This window comes from Lepisma saccharinum, chromosome 29 (genome assembly GCF_977018435.1).
Source record: "Lepisma saccharinum chromosome 29, izLepSacc3.1, whole genome shotgun sequence".
NCBI classification, from domain to species: domain Eukaryota; kingdom Metazoa; phylum Arthropoda; class Insecta; order Zygentoma; family Lepismatidae; genus Lepisma; species Lepisma saccharinum.
Genome location: NC_139257.1, coordinates 38,233,191 through 38,253,628, shown reverse-complemented (window position 1 = coordinate 38,253,628; position 20,438 = coordinate 38,233,191). Strand labels below are relative to the sequence as shown.

The following is a 20,438-nucleotide window of genomic DNA, read 5'->3' as shown; positions in this document are numbered from 1 at the left end:
GTGTTGTGAACCAGAACTGACGACGTTGCATAAAAACAAAATTGCTGCACTGGCCTTGTATATATAAGGTGTAGGAGCTTCGCACTAAAGAGAAGAAAGAATCAATGCTGAAGAATGTGTCAAATAATAAATATCGTCTTAGAAAGCTTAAATTATCAACGTTCACTATGCAACGTTGCCTAGCCCAAATGTCAATCCTTGCTGCAATAGGAAATATACGTATATGACATATCCTTCCACGAGATGATGATCATTTTTATTACTTATGTTGCAAGAACGGAATGCAAGCCTAGAACATGCATAATCGAAAACCTCCCAACAAATCCAGTTGTGATCGATGTGGCAACAGCGCTAATTTTGACAACCGCCTCATTTCGTGTTTGCGAATGTAGTCAAACCAAACCATACAATGAGAATGAATATCTGCGTCTGATTTGCGAACTTTGTAATTCGTTGATCACTACTTACCCCTTCTTGCGAGAAGAGTGAAGGACACTTACCTGCAAAGAAGGAACAAAACTTTATTAAAAAGAGATAGTCAGAATCATGAAATTTGCTTAAGTAAGTTCCTGTTGCAGTATTTTTTATATTATTGTTGTTACTATAATTTACATTACCTGTTAAAGGGAGAAGGATACATTTCATTGACTTATGAAACCGGATACAAGATATGGGGGTAGATGGTGTGATTGTGTGTAACCCATGATGAGGATTCTTAAATAAATTTTTAGTGCACTCTAGAACTTCAAATACTGAGTTAACTCCTGAGCCTCGGTAACAATATTTTTTTGTTGTTTTTTAAAGGAGATCCATTGTATATGATTGCTTTTTCTTCGCTTTTCTGTCATTATTGGCTAATTGCGAAGATAAGAATGAGTGATGATATGAATCAGTTTCATATTAGCGTGTCTTCCCGTTTTGCCCATTCCCCTTTCGACCAATACCGAAAAACTTGTTTTATTGACCCAAGTGATAACACACCCCAGAACGGAAATACCGTTTCGCCCAGAAGGAATTTTTAAAAGATGGTGTGAATGTGAAAGTAAAAAGCCAAATAATCAGGTGTGGCTTCCAAAGGGGAGCCTTGTCGCATTGTTTAATGCATTAATAACAGAAATACAGATACATGTACATAAGAATACACAGTACAAACACAATATCAACAATAGTATTAGCCAGTGAGGTGAATAAAATATGATACGGAATCAACATAATCTATCAATCCAATTTCACCATTTCTCAGTCTGTTTTTCAAAATCTGGAGTCTCTGTTTCTGTCTGGTTTCTGTCGCCTTGCTTCATGACCAGCTTCTAGCAATTTTATGGAAGTCTCATTTTCAGATTGTTCTTGTTTGAGTATTTCAATGAATAGGCTTACCATACGTCCGGGATTAGCCCGGACAGTCCTGTTTTTTCTAGTGCTGTCCGGGTTGCAAAATGTCTGGGGTTTTGAGAATCTGAACGTGAAAGTAGCTACCGGTATAGAATATTCACGACCAGAATTTATGATCGGCAAGGATCGTCGATTATAAGGATCGATTATACCTTTTCTTTCTTCGAGATATCGACTTCCGAGCGGTTCCGTTTCCGTACTTCCGTGAGCGTCTTGGTGGTCAAGGCAAGCAATTTTTAAGTTTCAAAAGACTGATATTTCATGTGCCAAACATTTCTAAAATGGTTGAGTTTGCTATGTCTTTGCTGAAACATCGGCTCCAGTTGAGAGAATGTTTTCAATTATGGGGAATATTTGGTCTGCAGAAAGAGGTAGACTTCCAGTATCCACTGTTAAACATCTGCTGAATGTTAAAAAATTAATTCAGAACTTTCATGTGAATTTTATGATGATATTAAAACAAAAAAAAACATTTCTGAAGAAAGTCTTGTCTAGTGAAAAGTGCAACTGAGTCTACTAACAGATAATGCTACCTAGAACAGAGAGGTTTCCTGAACATCAGAAAATGTATTTCAATTAAACATTTGAAAATTAATTGATTGATTTTAGAATTGTACAATTTATAGTTTAATGTTCCAATAAAATGTTAAGGCTTTTAAGTAATTTCAATTTATTTTTGTAAAAAAAAAACAACAACTGAAATTCAGCATTAACGAGTTGATCGCGAATATGTCCTGGGTTGAACCCAAAAAAATATGGTAAGCCTATCAATGAAGTTAGATATATTATGATAGAATAGGTTAGATGGTGATCTATTTCAAACCCACCCTTATATAGGTGGGATGGAAAGAGAAAGGACACGTGGCTCTACACGATTGGGAATTTTTACTATCACATTTCCCTCTGGGCGAAACGGTACTTCCGTTCTGGCGCGTGGTATCACTTGGGCCAATAAAACAAGTTCTTCGGTACTGGGCGAAACGGTATGAATCCGTTATTAGAGGTTTACAAACACCCTGTATAACGAAAAGTCCTTTCGAAATATTCAGATGATTGTTGTGCTTGACAGTGCTTAATACAAACATGTAAAGAAGAGGTCACGGGAATAAGTTCTGAATGGAACATATTTCAGTGTATGGGGCGAACAGAGATTTTATTAGTTATACTGTTGGCACCGACATTAGTTTGTAAGCGTCAGAAATACAGAGCTGAATGCCAGCATATGATCGTAAATATGACAAGACATTTACACATCAAACATTACCAAGCATATACGTTCAAGGTTAAATTCTATTGAACGTAACACTATGTAAATGAAACAACAAAACAAAATCGACTTCCTTTGCTTAACTGACCCTTTAAAATAACTCTAAATCTAAAAATATGAAGTTGTAAGCGATTGAAAATTATTATTAAGCAGTTGCAACGAAATGGTGTAACGGAAGTTTATTTTGCGTAAGAAATAAGTGACCTTTCCCAAACCATAAAATCGTAACTAATATATCAGAAGTGCAAAAACTTGGCCAAGGGCATCGGAAATTATACTTATGCTGGTCAGTTCAGACCGGAAAAGGTGAAAGGAAGAATGTCGTAAGATTATATACATATGCGTATACAAGCTATTCAAATCAAAGCCTGTCAAATTTTAAAAAATCAGTTACATGGGTGTCAAATATGATTTGGATTATTGTGCTATGTGTCACATATTAAGGAAAGGACAATAGTTTGAAATCCGCTGATAGTAAGTCAACTTTTTTACGTGTATTTGCAACGTCAATACTCCAATTTCATGGACGTCCGGAACTGAGGGGGCAAGGGCAGGAGAGGCCCCTTTGGGGAATGAATGTTAACCTATATTTATACATTTCGCACATTAATTTAATTTCAGTCACAGTAATTTATGTTACATATTAGAGGGCGTTGCAGGAACTTGATAACCTCAAAATAAAGAAGTGTGTTTTGAGGGAGACGCACTATTATAGGAGATAATATGCCTTGTTTACCCCCTTGGAAAAAAATTCTGCTCACGTCCATGTCCAATTAACACAACACACCGTAGGAAAAGATAAGGAAGGTTGTTGCATTATGCATTGCATTAAAGCTTATACTATTTCAAACAACATTCGTTTGAATGTTTTTAATTCTTTGCTCTGCAAAAAAATATTTTCAAACGAAAATTATTTTTGCATCATAATTATAAATTGTTTTCATTGCATTCTGAAATTGAGATAAAATTTCTGCACCTAATGAAAAAGTAGTTACTAATAACTTTTTCTCTATAAGAGGTTCGAAAAAACTAAACTGTTGTCTAATATAAATGGCTGAAGTTTGTTACAAAATGGCGGGTGTTCATTGAGGGTTTCAGGATAAATTTAATGATATTTGTAGAACACATACCTAACGCTTTTGTTTTGTTATTATCGAAGCCTATAATGCACTGAGTACAAAGGCAATGATATAAGTCGGTGTAATACTTCTATTTTACAGTAATATTTATAAATGCCAATATTTAAAAGACAATAATCTGATTAAAATCAACTCCCTTATAGAAAAAAATTTCTTTGGGCATACTCCATTAAGTGATGGTCTTCCGTCAGTTAATAAGTACGCTTAAAACATGCACAAAATACTTATCAGTGGCGGCGATTGGGTCCAAAAACTGGGGGGGGGGGCAAAGACAGTATATTTCCCTTTGTAGATAAGATTTAGCATAGTGCGGGGGCAAAAGTGGGGGGCAACTGCCCCTCGCCCCCCTAATCGCCGCCACTGCTTGTTATGGTAGCAATAGAGCGTATCCTTTCACAATATAGGCTTAAGCATACTTGGTATCAGTTCATTTTCAAAGTTATTGAAGTTTCATACTTTTTCTTTTTTCAGTGAATCGAGCAATATCTTGCACATACACATCAACTTTATATGATAATAAACTAGCATAAATTCAGGATGAATACCATTCTTATAAGGGCTTTCTTTCGCACTATACTTTTAATCGAAGTCAGAATTTTCATTTCTTTTTAATTTAATGCTTTAGGGAAAATGTTGTAAGCCCAACACCACCTCTCACACATTACCGGGTAAAAAATCACTTAACTTACCTTTGTGGTGCCATTTTGGGCTTTAAAAAAGCCGCAACGGCGTTTGCGGGATTCCTTGATTGCTGATGAGGCATGAATAAAAATCCACAACAATGGTGAAAGATAACCGAAAGCAATTCACTGCAAATCAACCAGCTTTAACAACCCCAATGCACAAATCACAATCACACAACTTCGTTCACCAAGCCCACTGGACACTCCTCGCAAGACATAAGTCCAAGTCCTTTGGAGACAGTGTTATGATACGAGTGATGAAACGAGCCTACATCAGATTGAGCGTCCGTCGGACAGCCAGAGGGGGGAGGGGAGATTGAGGGGGGAAGTAGGAAATCGTCCAAGAGAATGCGAGTGCACAATGAACGTAGAATCAGGCGACGATAAAATTGCTATAATGCTATCACCAAGTGTTTGCTCACCAAACATGGCCAGTTCCCCTTGCACACATGTCTGGCCGCAAGTGGTGAATGACTCTTTCAACATGCAGGAAGCCGTATTTAATGGATTACTGCACATGATATGGTGGACGTGGAGAGAGAGCACTGTGGCGTTGTGCCCGATTCAGGTTATTTCACCGCAGATAAGACGACAGTGGTATTTGTGTAAGGCGCTTCCTAATTTGAATTGTCTACAACGTCTTACTTAAAAGGCTTCTGAATGCGTATTACATTACATGGATGCTTACAGGCACTGACATGTAAGCAGTGTTGCCAAGTCCTCTTTGTCTAATGGAAATTCTGAAACGCAATGTTGTCCGAATGTATACGAGAAAGTTGTGAGGTTCAGTTTAGCAGCCCACGGATAATAAAATTTAAATAATTATAGTTTAAATATTACAATCTATTTATTAGCAATAAATACTCTTGAAACATATTCAACAAAAAATCTTCTCTGATCTAAATATTGGATTGATGTACATTCGCTATATTGACCAAAACAATATTATTTTTACATTTAAATTTGATATTTTTTAAACGATACGTATGCAGGGTTGAGCAAACTTGAAAAAACCCATTTTAAAACCCAGTGGGTTTTTTCATTAACTTTGGTATTTCAGTGATTTCTGAAATGAAGGAATGTCATAGAGGTGTATACTAATGAAGATTGCATTTTAGATTCTTAGAATGCGATCACGACTGTCATTATAACTCGAAATTAATTTTGCTATCTAAAATGCACAACACTTGTAATACTGAAATGAAGTAGAATGAAATATCAGAGCTCAGTACACCAATACAAACGTTTAATCTTTATTAAGAAGTTACATATGCCTATATTAAACTGTAGATTCTGCAGGTACTTTAGACAAAAGATTCCAATATGTATGTTGAACCACCAGGGGTGCCCATACCCCCCCCCCCCCCCAGGTCCATGATGCACTCCCCGCCAAAAGGTGGAACATCTCCCCTTCGTTTATGACGAATTAGTTACTCAAATTATTTTTATCAGACAACTTTTATTAACTTAGATCAGGGTTTTCCAACTGGCGGCCCGGGATGCCTTTTTTTGCGGCTCGCGAAGCCTGTTTGCAAAATACATTAATTTCATGTAATTTTATTAAAATACGTTCTATTTTTGCTGTTAAATGAACGGAATCTCTGTGAAGAAAGACAATATCACAGGTAGAATTGATTTTGCAGTCAATAATGATCATCAGAAGAATCTAAAGTGACGTAACGTTGTCTTCACACCATGCATTCAACCCCTTCGCTATGCGGAATGAACTTGCCCGCTTCCCACCTCTTCGCTATGCGGAATTGCAGGGAATCCCCCCCCCCCAATGCAGCCGCCAATCAACTGCTGGATATAATTTTGGCCCTCGGACCTTTTGAAGTTGGAAACCACTGATGTAGATCATTCGGCACCCATGGCCGACTCCCGCCGCCCCTAGCTACAGCTCTAAACTTGACGAAAACTAGAAAAGTAGATAATGCGAGTGAAGCAAGCAAGAAAATTTTACAAAATGAATTTTTATTTGCATAAAATTTGAAATCGAAGGGGTAAATTGCTCCTCTGTGCCTCCCCTACAGGTGCCCTTGGCCGTCAATGTTTGTCCCCCTTGCTACCCTAGAATTGACTTCCGTCGAAGGTTAGGGGGGGCAATGCCCCCCTGCCCCCTGTGGTTGCATCACTGTATAATACAGACATATTTAAGCAATATATGTTTACTTTAGATACTTTAGGCTCACTGCCATTGTTAGTCAACCGTATTCTGCACAGATTGTCTGCTCGACTAACCTTGTATTAATGCGAATACCACGCCCCTTCCCCCCTTTATCCAAACCGATTCTAAAGACATAAGAGGTGTGTTTCATTTCAACCCTATCGCCGCGATCACCACACGTAGGTGGAAACTATACATAATTATCCAAAACTAAAAATCAATAACAAGTCAATCAAACAATACATACAATTGGTATAAAATTCTGTAATAGTGGGTAGGTTGAGCGGAAATTACATAATTATTACATGTATTCACATTTTATTTATAAAAGCTCAACAAAACTCATTCAAACCCGAAAAACCCGACTTAAACCAGAAAAAAACAATTAAACTCGAAATAACTTGTTTTTTTTAAAAGGGTTTTTTCAAATCCTGTACGTATGTGACGATTGTTTTTTAAAAAATGAAAGGTGATCCAAAGGGTGGGTCTGGCAATAAACCCCAACCAACTCGTCATTAGGAACGCCACTGCTAAAGAAATTACATCATATATGGTGGTAGATCAGTAATTGTTTTATTTTTATTTTTCTTGAAGTGCAATGTAATCGTTCTAATGAGTTTATTAAGAATATAATTCTTAATGAGTATCAAATATGTAGACTATACATATTGATATACGGAAGATTACAAGAGTAATAGAACGATATTCTATATCCCTACTTCACAATGCATGATACAAAATGCAAATGATGGAGTGAGATGAAGTGTTCATACCATTTTGTTTCACACTAATTTGATAAGGGGTCGATCGTGACTTTCCAAGAGATATCAAGAGTTTCCAATTAAGAAATCTTCGAATGAAAAAAATCACAATAATTATACATAGAAGTTATACACCATTTACATGGAATTGAATAATATGGCCATTAAGCATTTACTATACCTCATTGTTCATCTTGACTTTTAGAATTTCCACAATAGCTTATTGTCCTTCATTTCCTTAGAAAGACTTCGCGAAACTAATAGTGTTGGTTAACCATTACACCATGCTAGAAGCTTTAAAAACCATCTTGGTTACTTTGGAAGAGTTTATATAGGTTCATATCGTTTACCTTAAGTAAATAAAATTACAGTTTATCAACTATTATTTAGCCATTCCACTAGTTGCATCACATAAGCAAAGAGAGCTGAAATGGTCGGGTATGGTAAGAGGTACTTCTTGAACAAAGTAACAAAACTCAGTAACTTTTACAAAATAATACTTCAAAGACTGTTAAGTATAATAAAATTAGGTCGAGGATAATTCAGAGGTCCTCAAACCAGACAGACTTGCATATCTTTGGAAGGGAGGAATAAAAAAAATGCAAGAAAATATCCCGTTAGAAGCAGACGAGTTGAACTGACACGCTACGCGGGTTTGTACGTTTTATGACGTATGCGTGCAAAAGTAGTGTTGCCATGTGCAGTTATGCAAAATACCAAGATTGCTATTATAGCGTTCGTTTGGCCGAAAGCTTGGAAGAGGGGGAGGGGGAGGGGTTAAACCGAGAAGACGATTTACCTCGAAATTGTCATCGTCCATTTCAAGTTAGACCAAATTAAATTAAAGTTAATTAGTATTACAACAAAATAAACAAAATAAATAATGAGAGAAAAAGCCGCACTGGCCTTTAGAGGGCTGCGCCAGAGATTAGTTTAAAATGTAGAAACCGGATGTGAACTTCATGTTTTCGAAATATACCACTTAATCAAGGTAATGTTGTTTTAAGTCCACTTTATGCACAGAAAGGCTAATCGGGACTGGACCTACAATTTGAAGTGGGATCCGAACCACTATGTGCCTCCAACGGGTATCGAACCCGGGACCCCTAAATTACAAGGCGACAACGCTACCACTGCACCATCTGGTAGGTCGAAGGTAATGAATGATTCCATAAGTTTTCAAAATTTCAAAAATGAGGTTTTTGTGTGGAAAATTAAACAAAAAAAAAAAATATCACTAAAATGATCTTAGCATGCAATGTTAATTGGTAGGGGCATGCATATTTCGTGTTTGACGAAAACACGAAATGTGAAATAACACATTCTAATGTTAATTTTTAGTGTTTCTGAAAAGTGTAAGGTGTAAGGTGCATCTTCTTACCCTGTTTTGTCACGAAATGATGCGAAATGAAGTGCAAAATGCGAAATAGGCTCTTGAAAACGAAATTTAGAGTTTATTTACCAACGCGACACTTTCTGAAGTTTGATTTATCCTATGAGTTATGCAATTCACGGAAAATGGATTAATTCTGCTGTAAATATTTGAGAAGCAAAAAATCCTTTTATACAGAAATAAACTTAGTATTCTGGTAACTACATAAATGTGCTATCAGAAGGGTTACGTTTATTTTGTAATAAGTTCAGTTTTTAAATCAAATTTGGATTATGGTCACAATTTTAAAACCAAAATGCCATTTTATTTGATCTGTTTTTCACCGCTATAACACAGAAATATCATTCTATCTACCACTTTTTAACCCGTAATTGACTCTGTTTTTGTACTGAAATTTTGCTTTTTTATTTAACAAAATTATGTGCCTGTATTAATTGAGCATTATCCATTGTCTAGTGTTTTATACTTATTCTAACACTACGTTTGGAGAGCAACTCCCCTAACATTCCCAGCAATCAGAAGGCGCGAGTTCTTTGAAGGAGGCAACTTATTTAACAGGCCCGTAGCCGGGCAGGGGCCAGGGAGGGCTCAGCCCCCTTGCTGGCAGGACCGCCAGTCCCCTTGACATTACGTAAAACTATTTTGTATTCTAATTTCTTTGATGTGAAGAGTGAATATGTAGACAGCATATATTATTTTGTTCACAAGTTTGCGAGGGATAAATTCACAGAACATCAACAGCAGCTAATGAGTTGTTCATCTTGTTTGTGAGCAGAAGTCTAAGTACCGGAAAGCATTTAGAAGATTCTCTAGACTTTAGAAAGTTCTTTCATTGGGGAGCTTCTTTATCTGTTACTTCCCTGCCTCTGTTGCAGCCTCTCGTTTCACAAATATCTGGGACTAACGTCATCATCCACATTCCTTCCACAGCTGCGTCAAATGCCAACAGATCCATAGTTTTTGGAACGAAGAGGAGTTTTATTGCTTCGGCCAGGGTACGGTAGGCACCATGATTGAAGCGAATATTGTACATTTCTACTTGTATGATATATATACCTGTATCATCAAAAATAGTATAGAGTGTATATTAAGGGATGGTGTCAGTAGCAGTCAATTAACACTTCAATAGATGTTTTAGAAGATATAGAAAAAATGTAGTATTTGCATGATATTTCTAAATTTTATATTTTATAATAACATAATGCCCCCCCCCCCAATTTACGTTCATTTAATACTGTTAAAGTTTTGAAAACTGGACTTGGTTTACAAAGCCCCCCTGATATCCCGCGAGCCCCCCCTGGAGATCAATTCTAGCTACGGGCCTGCCTTATTAGCCTAAAATCTCGCCCCGGTTTTAGGAATTTTCAGTTAGGTCTCTATATCTCGTGAAACAATAATTGAATCGGTCACAAGGACAAGCCAGTTTTGGTTAACAGACAAAAGCAGCACATTTTTTTGATCTGCCAGGTTGAACTTTCAATCTTAATTTGTGTAACAATTTGTGTTAAATACTCAAATTGTTGGTCTTATTCTCCCCAACAAACATTGTTTAAAGCATATTTGTATAATTTACTTTATGGAATTTGAGATTAACTAAAGCATTTAACCATACTACCGTTCTGATAAAACAACGTCACCAGCAATGCACGTTCTTCCCTATTTAATGGCATGGTGATCACTTCCGAACTTTTGTTCAGCACTCACGTTAAGTGATTTAGCTAAGTTATTAATTAGAAAGACATTTGTTAGTGGCTGCAAGTTGCAAGAAAATAATCTCTTGTGTATTGCAAGATTGCAAGGTAAAGGCAAATCCATAACCAATTGGAGCAGTATACGTTGTTATTATTACAACCCATCATGGAAGTACAACGCCACGTTTCAACCTGGTGGCGGAAAATTGAACTATTTTTTTTATGGCCATCCTCTTCCCCATGGTCTGCATAGTAGATTCACCAAATTTCAGAGTTCTACGATGCCTCAAACAGGCTACAGAGGGCTCTGAGTTGGGTAACTTTAATTCTGGCCACCCGGTACTTTCAGTAGTTGTGCTTGTAGTGCAGCCAACTCCATTATAAGTAACCACTTTGTCAAATGTTTTACCAATTCATCGAATTTGGACATTTTAACTATTTCGAGTTTCGACTCAGTTTTTTTTAAAGAAAGCCACTGCAGGTCTCACAACACGCGCTCGAACAGCTAATGGACGAAACGGCCCAAGGTACAAGATCTGCTCAAAATGAAACAGAACTCTTTCAAAATTAAGAAAATGGTAATATTCACCAGATATTTGGACCAGTGTTGCCACACGAAGGGCACTTTTGCCCCTTGGAAAAGGAAATTGTGCCCTCAGATTGTGGCAACACTGATTTGGACCTGTCTCCTTCAAAGTATTCCGACAAGTACGCTATATAACATGTATCGTGTGAGGGGATATCTAGCAGATGGGTAGCCAGTCCAGCGTCAACTAAATCCCTAAATCACACGGTACTGATCACATCACCCCCACCTTCGGCCGTGATCAAGAAAGTGTGAGGTCCTAACTCCAACCCCCCCCCCCACCCTAACGCCATCATGGCGTTGCGCAAAGCACAGGAGAGCACTTTATTTTGTAATAATAAATATAAATATACGAAGACTTATATTATGTACCAGTAACATAAGTAAAATACATGTCAGTCTTCACAAAATATCTTTTTACAATTAATGATCGATTTATGTAATTTGGTTGCAAGAAAATTTTCAGCAGAAAGTAACTAAAAATAACTTACAGTTACTTTTGAAGTACAGGTAACTGTAACTGAGTTACTTTTGAAGTACAGGTAACTGTAACTGAGTTACTTTTGAAGTACAGGTAAATGTAACTGAGTTACTTTTTAAAACGAGTAACTGTAACTGGTTACCATTTTAAAAATAACTTTTCGAACACTGCCAATCAGTGAGCAAGCTTTCCATTTTTCAAACCTTTGAACAATTATAAAATATTACCAGTCTAGCAGGCTATTGTATTCAAATAAAAATCAATTATTACGAGTTAATCCAAACTACAGTATTTTGGGGGATTATGATGGTCGATTTTGGTGGATAATGCGTCAACGTCTTGGGGGGAGGGGCATATCAAATATAGTGTTAAGTAAAACAAAACCAAAAAATACTTTCAGTAGACACGCTGTTGAATTTAAATAATTGATGAGGATTGTGGCATGATTTTTGATGGGGGACGCGGCATAGGCTTTGGGGAGGGGCGATGGGGACCCCTGGTCCATAGGATTAGGAATGAAAAATAAGTGGCATGCATGACAGGGCTCGGAAGTTGAGGAAAAATCCTTTTTTTTTTCCTAGTGTCCGAAGAAGAGGCCCAACATAATACCGTGCGTCCATTTCGATCTGCAGCCGAGAGATCGGGAGAAACGTGGCGGGCGGCGCTGACGGAGGTGCCGACATTTGCGGCCTGTAATGCCCGCATATTTTTATGGACATATGCAGACATTTATATAAATATTGCAAAACTAGCACTAACCTGTGTTATAAGAGTTGTTCAAAGTGATGTCCACCTACACGCCTGGGAATTTCTGTACAAATTGCCTACACACGTCTCGACACGAGTCTGTTTTCACGTAAGTGTCATACATAAAAATTCTTTGTTCTAACGTGAACCTTGCGGCTGGCATTCCAATCGTCTGACTGACACAACACACATACACACTGCAATAACACAAACAAGTAACGGCAAGTAACCAAGAATAACACTCTTACGCACAGTACGAAATTAACACGCTCTTGGTTTACATCTGCCTGCCACTATATTCACAGCTCTGTAGTCGCGAAGGAACAAAAAACTTCAGCTAGGAGATTTCGGATTGCAAGGAAGCTCACGAACACCATTAGCTTTTAACGGTTCGTCTGCAGCGTAATCTTGATACAGTGTTGCACATTCGAAACCTCCAAACGATCCCCATCGACACAAAACTCTTTCAAGGATATAAACTTAAGCAGGACGTTACTGGTCAAAACTATGATTAAAATGTTTTACAGAGTATTATCTGTGGCTCTTAATATAATTTCTAAAGCGTATTTATTTGTGTATATAAGGGTGGAACTTGGAAGAATTACAGAAGAACTTTTGCGTGTTATAACACAGGTTAGTGCTCGTTTTGCAAGATGTCCACAAAAATAAGCGGGCATTACAGGCCTCAAATGTCGGCATCTCCGTCAGCGCCGCCCGCCACGTTTCTCCCGATCTCTCGGCTGCAGATCGAAATGGACGCACTGTATATGTTCATTTTGGGTCATTGTAGGCCAGAAAATGGTCCTTTTTTAGCCTTTTTTTAGGTCTTAACGGCTTTTTTTGCAACTTCACCTTCTTTCGACTACGTTTTTACCTACCATTCTCAATTCGAATCATCATCAGATCATCACCTCTTAAACATCCTTTCTGTAGTTAAGAAATAAAATAATTAAATATATATATTTGAACCATCCCTGAAACGAGAGAAAAACATTTTCGGACGACTGAAGCAGGTACGGTACAAGGTCCTTTAACCGTAACTTGTCTGGAAGGTCGCGCTGTAAATGGCAACTTTCTCTTGTTTTGAATAGTGTTGCCCACGAGACGAGACTTTGGCCTGTCTCGTCTCGTGGAAATGCTGTCTCGTCTCGAAAATAGTCGTTTGTCTCGGGACACATGATCAATCTCGTCTCGTCTCGATTTTTTAAAAGCCTGTCCCGTCTCGTCCCGTGGGCAACACTAGTTTTGAAGCTTTCAGCATGGTGTATACGACCATATACATTAAATATGTAATTAAAACTGAAGTTATTAATTAATTTGGATCATATTTATACGTCCATTTTTCCATTTTTAGGTCCTTTTTTATATTTTTAGGTTTTTTTTTGGCAATTTATAGGTCTTCAACGTCCGATCCCTAGTAATGACAATGCTGCTGACGTACAGTGGGATCCATGAGTATTACCGTGCAAATTGTCCGCCACCATGTTCGTGCACTCTATTTGACCCAATAAGATCTTCAAGAATTAAAAGAAAACTCAAAACAAGCTGCTCACAACTTCTGCATCAGCATACATAAAAATCCATTGCTTAAAAACACATAGAATATAAGAGAAAACTTAATGAAAATAGTCATGGACATATTGCACGATAATACTCATGGATCCCACTGTACAATGAGTAACGACATTTATAGACACTGATTTACGCGTACGCGTTTCATGCTTGAACATTTGGAAGCAGTGATATAGCATTGACAACGTACAACGTACATACAATTACGTATCTCACAACAGTTTTCCACACTGACGGATGCCAACCACAATGCAGTCATAGCAGCTGCGTAAGAGATTCTGCCGCATCCTTTCAAATATCCCTGGTGTGTTGGAAATCACGCCACAGGCTGCGACAATCCTGGCAACCTATTCCTTGTTCTGCCCACTAGCGAACAGGAAAGGTAACATACAGATGTTTGAGAACAGCCACACTGAAGTGAGGCGGTGTTCCGTATCTATCTCCAACTATTCAGTGGTGCATCCATCTATATCCTTTTTGCACGCTCTTAGTGAGACGCCCTGTATATATTTATATTCTTTCCTGAATGCTAAACAGAGAGAGATTCCGTGTCTGACTTTGAAGCTTCGCTCGCTGTAAACCGGTTTTCGTTTGAGGCTTCAAGACATGTCGGTTTGCACCAGAAATTTTAAGTTTGTCTTTTGTCTTGCTGTAACACGTTCCGCACTACCAACCACTGACAGTTCGGTTCTCCTTTATGAGAATGACGTCACTGCGGATTTGCCAAAGCTTCTTAATTAGAACTAATCAGCCTGTCTCACTGATACCGTTGTTCACGTGCAAAATTTTCAGGAAAATATACATTTATTAAAAACAGGACGATTTCACAGAACGGTTCTTAGTTTTAAAGGTGATGTCATTCACACACACATTCGCACACATACGTACGCATAAGAGCATCGCATAAAGTAAGAACAACAAAATAGAGCGAGAAGCAAGATCGAACGGATGCATTCAACATATTATTATTTTTTATGTTTGTACTTAAATTTACATTACATATGACTTCAAATATAAATTGAATGTGCTTAACTTAGATTCGTCCATAGCCTTTCACTCTGTTTCTCACACACAGCTCATACACGTTACATTCATGGACCTCTTCTTAAATTACTTTTGCCTTATTCGTACCATAGAAAGCAAAAGGTAATAATCATAATACCTAATTGTTTTTCGTCATGGCTTCCTGTAATTTCCGGTGTGCCCTAAGAAAGTTTGGTCCCATATCACAGGATGCACAGTAAGAATCTGATTTATGTTTCAGTAGACGTAGTAATAATCTGATTTATGTTTCGATTTACACAGTGAGAAACTAACTTCTGTTTCAGTATACACAGTAAAAATATGATGTACATTTCAGGACGCACAGTAAGAATATGTTTTATGTTTCAGCAGACACAGTAATCTGATTTAAGTTTCGATTTACACAGTGAGAAACTAACTTCTGTTTCAATACACAGTAAGAATATGATGTATGTTTCAGTATGCATAGTAAAAATCTCATGTGCCGGCCCCCGTGGCGAGGTGGTTAGCACATCGCGCTAAGACGTCAGAGATTCCGGGTTCGAATCCCGGACTGGGCATGGATGTTTGTGAGTGTCCATTCATCAATTTAATATCGTCCCCATCTTCGCAAATTAGCCAAAAGTGGCACAAGATGCGAAGTAAAATAAAGGAATTCAATCACTCAATAAAAATATAATGTATATATTTCAGTATACACAGGAAAAAAACTTATTTATATGCACAGTATGCACAGGCCAATCTGATATGTGTCCAAGTAGACACAGTAAGAATCCGATTTATATTTCAGTATGCACAGAACGTAAGCTACCAAAAACGGAAGCTGAATCGGTAGCATTTCAAAACAGTAAGTTGCGTAAGGTGTCCTTGAAAGAAGAAGAAGAAAAAAGCTACCTTATTTGCAACAGAATAACCAACGCATCTTTCACGTTAGTATTTACCCTTCAGGAAAGACATGTGTAATAAATACACGAGCAGAGATTATGGAGACGTAAGTGAAAAATTATACATCTGTTCCTCACACTCTTTTCGCATGCTCCACCGTAAAACTCCTTAACCAGATCCTAATTATCTGTCGGGCTACCGAAACTTATTATGCTAATGAGCTCGTTACACGTTTCTGAGTCCACGGATAACTTTCTGCCCTTGAGGAATGGGATCTCGTTTCTTCTCCAGCAAATTACGCACACACGCACAACCTCACGCACGTATTCGGAACACGAGATAGTCATTCCGAAAATGATAACGCTGACCTCAAATATGGTTATTATCCATTTCAAAGCATGATATTTGGAGTCGATGAATAGTTGGATCGTAAGTGCAAACGATGTTTTGTCTTGAAAATATCGATAGCGAAGATCGATAGTTCAGCATTGTAATTTTTCTTTAATTCTACAAATTGACAGTGGGATATTTATATTATCTTCTTATTATTAAAAAAGAAATGTTATTTCAATACGTATTTCAGTTTCATATTTTTAAAACATACTATCCTAAGCCGCGACTAAGATTGCATTGGAAAGCTCACCAGCTCCCAGGTTCGATTCCTGGTGGAGGCACATCTTGGTTGGGGTCCCACTTTAAACTGTAGGTCCAGTCTCGATTAGCCTATCTGTGCATAAATTGGACTTTAAAAAAAACTTAACGATACACTGGGACTTCTTTTTCCCGACAGCCAGTCAGCAGCGATTGGGGTAATACAAAGTCACTGCCATAGGTTTGAACATTCATGAAAAGACGAATTTGTGATTTCTTAGACACACAATACTTCAGAAGAACGTTTTTTTTATTTGTGATTTTTGGCGACCTTTCCTCGAGTCGTTTGATACAGGAAGTTAATTAATTTGTGTTCCATGTAGTGTTGCAATTCATCTAAATACCTTAATTCCTGTTGGTAATATGTTCTAACCTATCGCTGTTTAATAGTCCAGAAAGTGAGAGACGTTTCAAAGAATATTCGGACAAGAATGAGAAAGAAAATTGTAGCTAGAATTTCGTGAGATCTTGGTAGAGAAGTTGCGTAAAAGAAGGTCAAAGGAAGGACAGATTCTGACATATTTGAATAATGTTAGTATATTTAAATTATAACACCATTAAGCCTTGTTTCCATGATATGAAACACTCAATATGCTGACCAAGGCAGTAATTTATTTTATTATAAAACATAAACTAAACGTAATGTTTCAACCTTCTAGCAAGGTCTTCTTCAGACTCTGCACCAAGTACAAATGTAACAAGGTACAAAAACAGGACGATATATATACACAAACATTACTCCAATCCAGACTGTTTTTGTACCTTGTTACATTTGTACTTTGTGCAGAGTCTGAAGAAGACCTTGCTAGAAGGTTGAAACGTTACGTTTAGTTTATGTTTTATAATAAAATAAATGACTGCCTTGGTCAGCATATTGAGTGTTTTGTATATTTAAAGTTCAAAATATAAGAACTGTGTTACAATGAATATCGGTTAATATTTCCACAAATGAAAAACAATTTATAGGAGCGTAAGGGGTGACCTTCCACGTAGTACACCCAATTGTCAACCTCACTTCCACGTAGTACACCCTGGACTGCTTTGTGCAGACTAACGAGGCTTTGGCGACTGGCGCTATGGTCAGTATAATTCTGTGTGTTGTCCTGTTTTTTATCTTTATGTGTGCTGACTGACCCTCTACAGCCTCAGTTTTTAACAAGTCAGAATATTTTAATATCTTAGTTATGCAACTGCAACATTACAGTTCTGGTAAGGGGCTGGACCCCGTATAATTTGACGGGTGCAAAATAACCTAAGTGCTGACGCAGACAAAATTTTAAATTCAAATTAAAAAACAAACAATTTATACTCTCCTGCAATATGTTTAGTAACAAAGAATACTACTTCTAATACTTTCGTGTTTATTTCGATCTCAAGCCAGCCAGAAGTGCCACGTTACCACCTGAATCTCTGAGGAAAAAATATGTAAATATTACCTATACAGAACAGAAGGTTGGCCTTTTTGTCTATCTCTCGTTGTACAGAGTTTGAAAACGGAAATTTCTTTCACTGATCCGACTTTTCTTCAGCTCTCATATTCCATACATTCTAGTCGCAATTAGTCGTAATGTATTGTTATTTATAAGAAACACTTCCACCACAACTACTTAAGTTTGATAAGTTTGAAAAGAAAAGAAAAGCTATACGGAACATGGGCATTTTATAGTAAACGAGCGTGATGTCCCTCAAATCGCCTTAATCTCCTTGCTGCAGTAATCAGACAAAAAAAAAAAAAAAAAAAAAAAAAAAAAAAAAAAAAAAAAAAAAAAAAACCATCATGTTAAGGATAGCGTAGTTCCATTTCCAGCCCTGTACCGCAGGCCTGATGTAAATGCACATCTTATAAATACCTTATTATCTTCACTAATTCTTGCAGTTCACTTTTTACTTTTCTTGCTATCGACCTTTTTTTTTCTCTCCCAACGTTCACAGGAACCAATACGTATGATATCGCTACCCTCAACATTTCATAACATTCAGGTTCCTGACAGTATAGCGTCTTGGTGGACAGATTGCGCAACTAGGACTCTCTAAAGAGATAAAGCTGTATTTACACACGAAACCACTTGACGCGACCCTACAATTCCTCACTGTCGTTTCTGTAGATTGTGTTCTGGGTAAAACGACTTCTCTGTGGACCCAATGAACTATGGGTAATGGAGGCAAGGTGTCTAATGGCGTTATGGTATTTTAGCCTACTATTTTACAGCAAGTTTACCACTCTTCTTAATTCTTGCTTTAAAAGTTTTTAATGTAGAGGTTCTTTAGTGAAAATATTTCCCAATAAGCTCAGACCTGTCATTGATATTGGGATAAAGTAATATTTCAGTCCAATTGTTAATGGGGGCTTATGGAACGGTGCATATGGAAATCGTGGAAAAGTATTACAGCCAAGGTGGATGGATTAATTCAATCAGATGATTTCTTATTTAACACTTTAAAGAAATAATTTATAAAATAATGTACATAAGGATTTTGTATATCAGATTCACTTTTGGTGAAAGTACATTATCTCGTAATCATTTAATAGTGTTTATTAGGCTCTAAGAAAGAAAAATAAAGGAAACAAAATATATGTACTGATGGGATGAAGCTCAAAGGAAATGAAATGTAATATGTAAACTGCAAATACGTTTAAATTTATCTTGATTTAAAATTCAATAATTTTTGCAGGCAAAATTAGCAAACATTTTGTGTAAAATAATACACAAAATACTAATCGTGTTAAACCTTAAATAGTGTTATCATTATCATTAAACTGTAAATTCAGGTACAAATACTATAAAAAAGATTTTAAGTTACAATTATACAGTACATCCCTAATGTATTATTTTCACTGGAAGAAATTTTTTTCTGAAATGATTATAGTTTCATCGAAACACTCAACAAAAATTTCTATACTAAGTTCACATATACAGTATCAGAAACAGAAAAATGTATATTTACATATAATTTTCTATTTGCTTTAATCAAACTGTTCAAATATTTTACAGAGTAGTTTACCAGTAAAAGCCTTTCTATGAAACAGCATACATCTATATGTATGGTGCAAAAACCACACAAGCAATTTTAAGCATGTTTTTTTTAAAAAATGAAAACGATCCGATTTAATCGTGGTTTTCATCCACCCTGATTACAGCAAATATAGTTTACGCATTTTAGGGTTGATTTAGAAGTAATTATAAAGCAATTACTTTGAACGATATCTTAACTAGACCTCGGATCTTAGGTTTTTAACCTATTTTTTCCTTTGCAGGTAAATAAGAAATAACAAGTTATGTCTGCGATTCATTAAAAAACAAAACAACAACTAAAGTTTTATAGTGTCTAAAATAACCTATTTTGTTTGTTGGAACCTATTTTAGGTTTTTATATATTTTTTAGGTTTTTATATCTATTTTAGGTTTCGCAGGATTTTTATATCATGCCGAGGTATTTACTCTGGTGACGAAAAATTCAATGACTAATTCATTTCTCATTAAATAAGTTACTTTTGCTAACAGCATAAGTATTATAATAATTTGTGAATAATTTTGAAAATAATGTATACAAATGAAAATTTGGTTAAGAAATTAATATTTGGTTATTATTATGTATACACCTATTACAATTTCTTACGGTTGTTTTGAAATTTTGTTTTTAACGATTGTACCTAATCAGTATTTTTCAGGAATTTTGAACGATTTTAAGTTTTTTGGAACCAACTTCTGGATTTTTCAAGCTTAACTTAAGACTTTTAGAACCTATTTTAAGATTTTTAGAACTTATTTTAAGATTTTTAGAACCTATTTTAGGATTTTAAAAACCTATTTTAGTACTTTTAGAGCCTATTTTAGGAACCGAAAAGCACACTTTTTAGAACTTAAAAATCCGAGGTCTACTTATGGCCATACATCTTGCGTTCATTGTGCTTCTTTTATATGGAATGTAAAATAAATGTTATTCGCTTTTCATATAATTCAAAATAAAGCACTCCCCTTCCTGGGAAAGGGTATACTGT

The 20,438-nt window shown here is 36.5% G+C and overlaps 2 protein-coding genes across 5 annotated transcripts in view; one reads left to right on the top strand and one right to left on the bottom strand.

Moving 5' to 3' along the window:
• Window positions 1-20,438, top strand: part of LOC145981143 (uncharacterized) — a 235,530-nt gene that overhangs the window by 23,601 nt on the left and 191,491 nt on the right. The gene's annotated exons all lie outside the window — the stretch shown is intronic.
• The window catches only part of fray (oxidative stress responsive kinase frayed), a 223,264-nt gene that overhangs the window by 126,357 nt on the left and 76,469 nt on the right, over window positions 1-20,438 (bottom strand). Inside the window, exon 1 of one of the 4 annotated variants that reach the window (XM_083114263.1) lies at window positions 4,488-4,703. The exons of 2 other annotated variants lie outside the window; for them this stretch is intronic. In XM_083114263.1, the coding sequence (XP_082970389.1) occupies window positions 4,488-4,561 (74 nt within the window). In that variant the 5' untranslated portion in view covers window positions 4,562-4,703. Of the gene's footprint in view, window positions 1-468; window positions 495-4,487; window positions 4,704-20,438 lie in introns of those variants that run through there. One more of the 4 variants, XM_083114267.1, reaches the window with a different exon arrangement.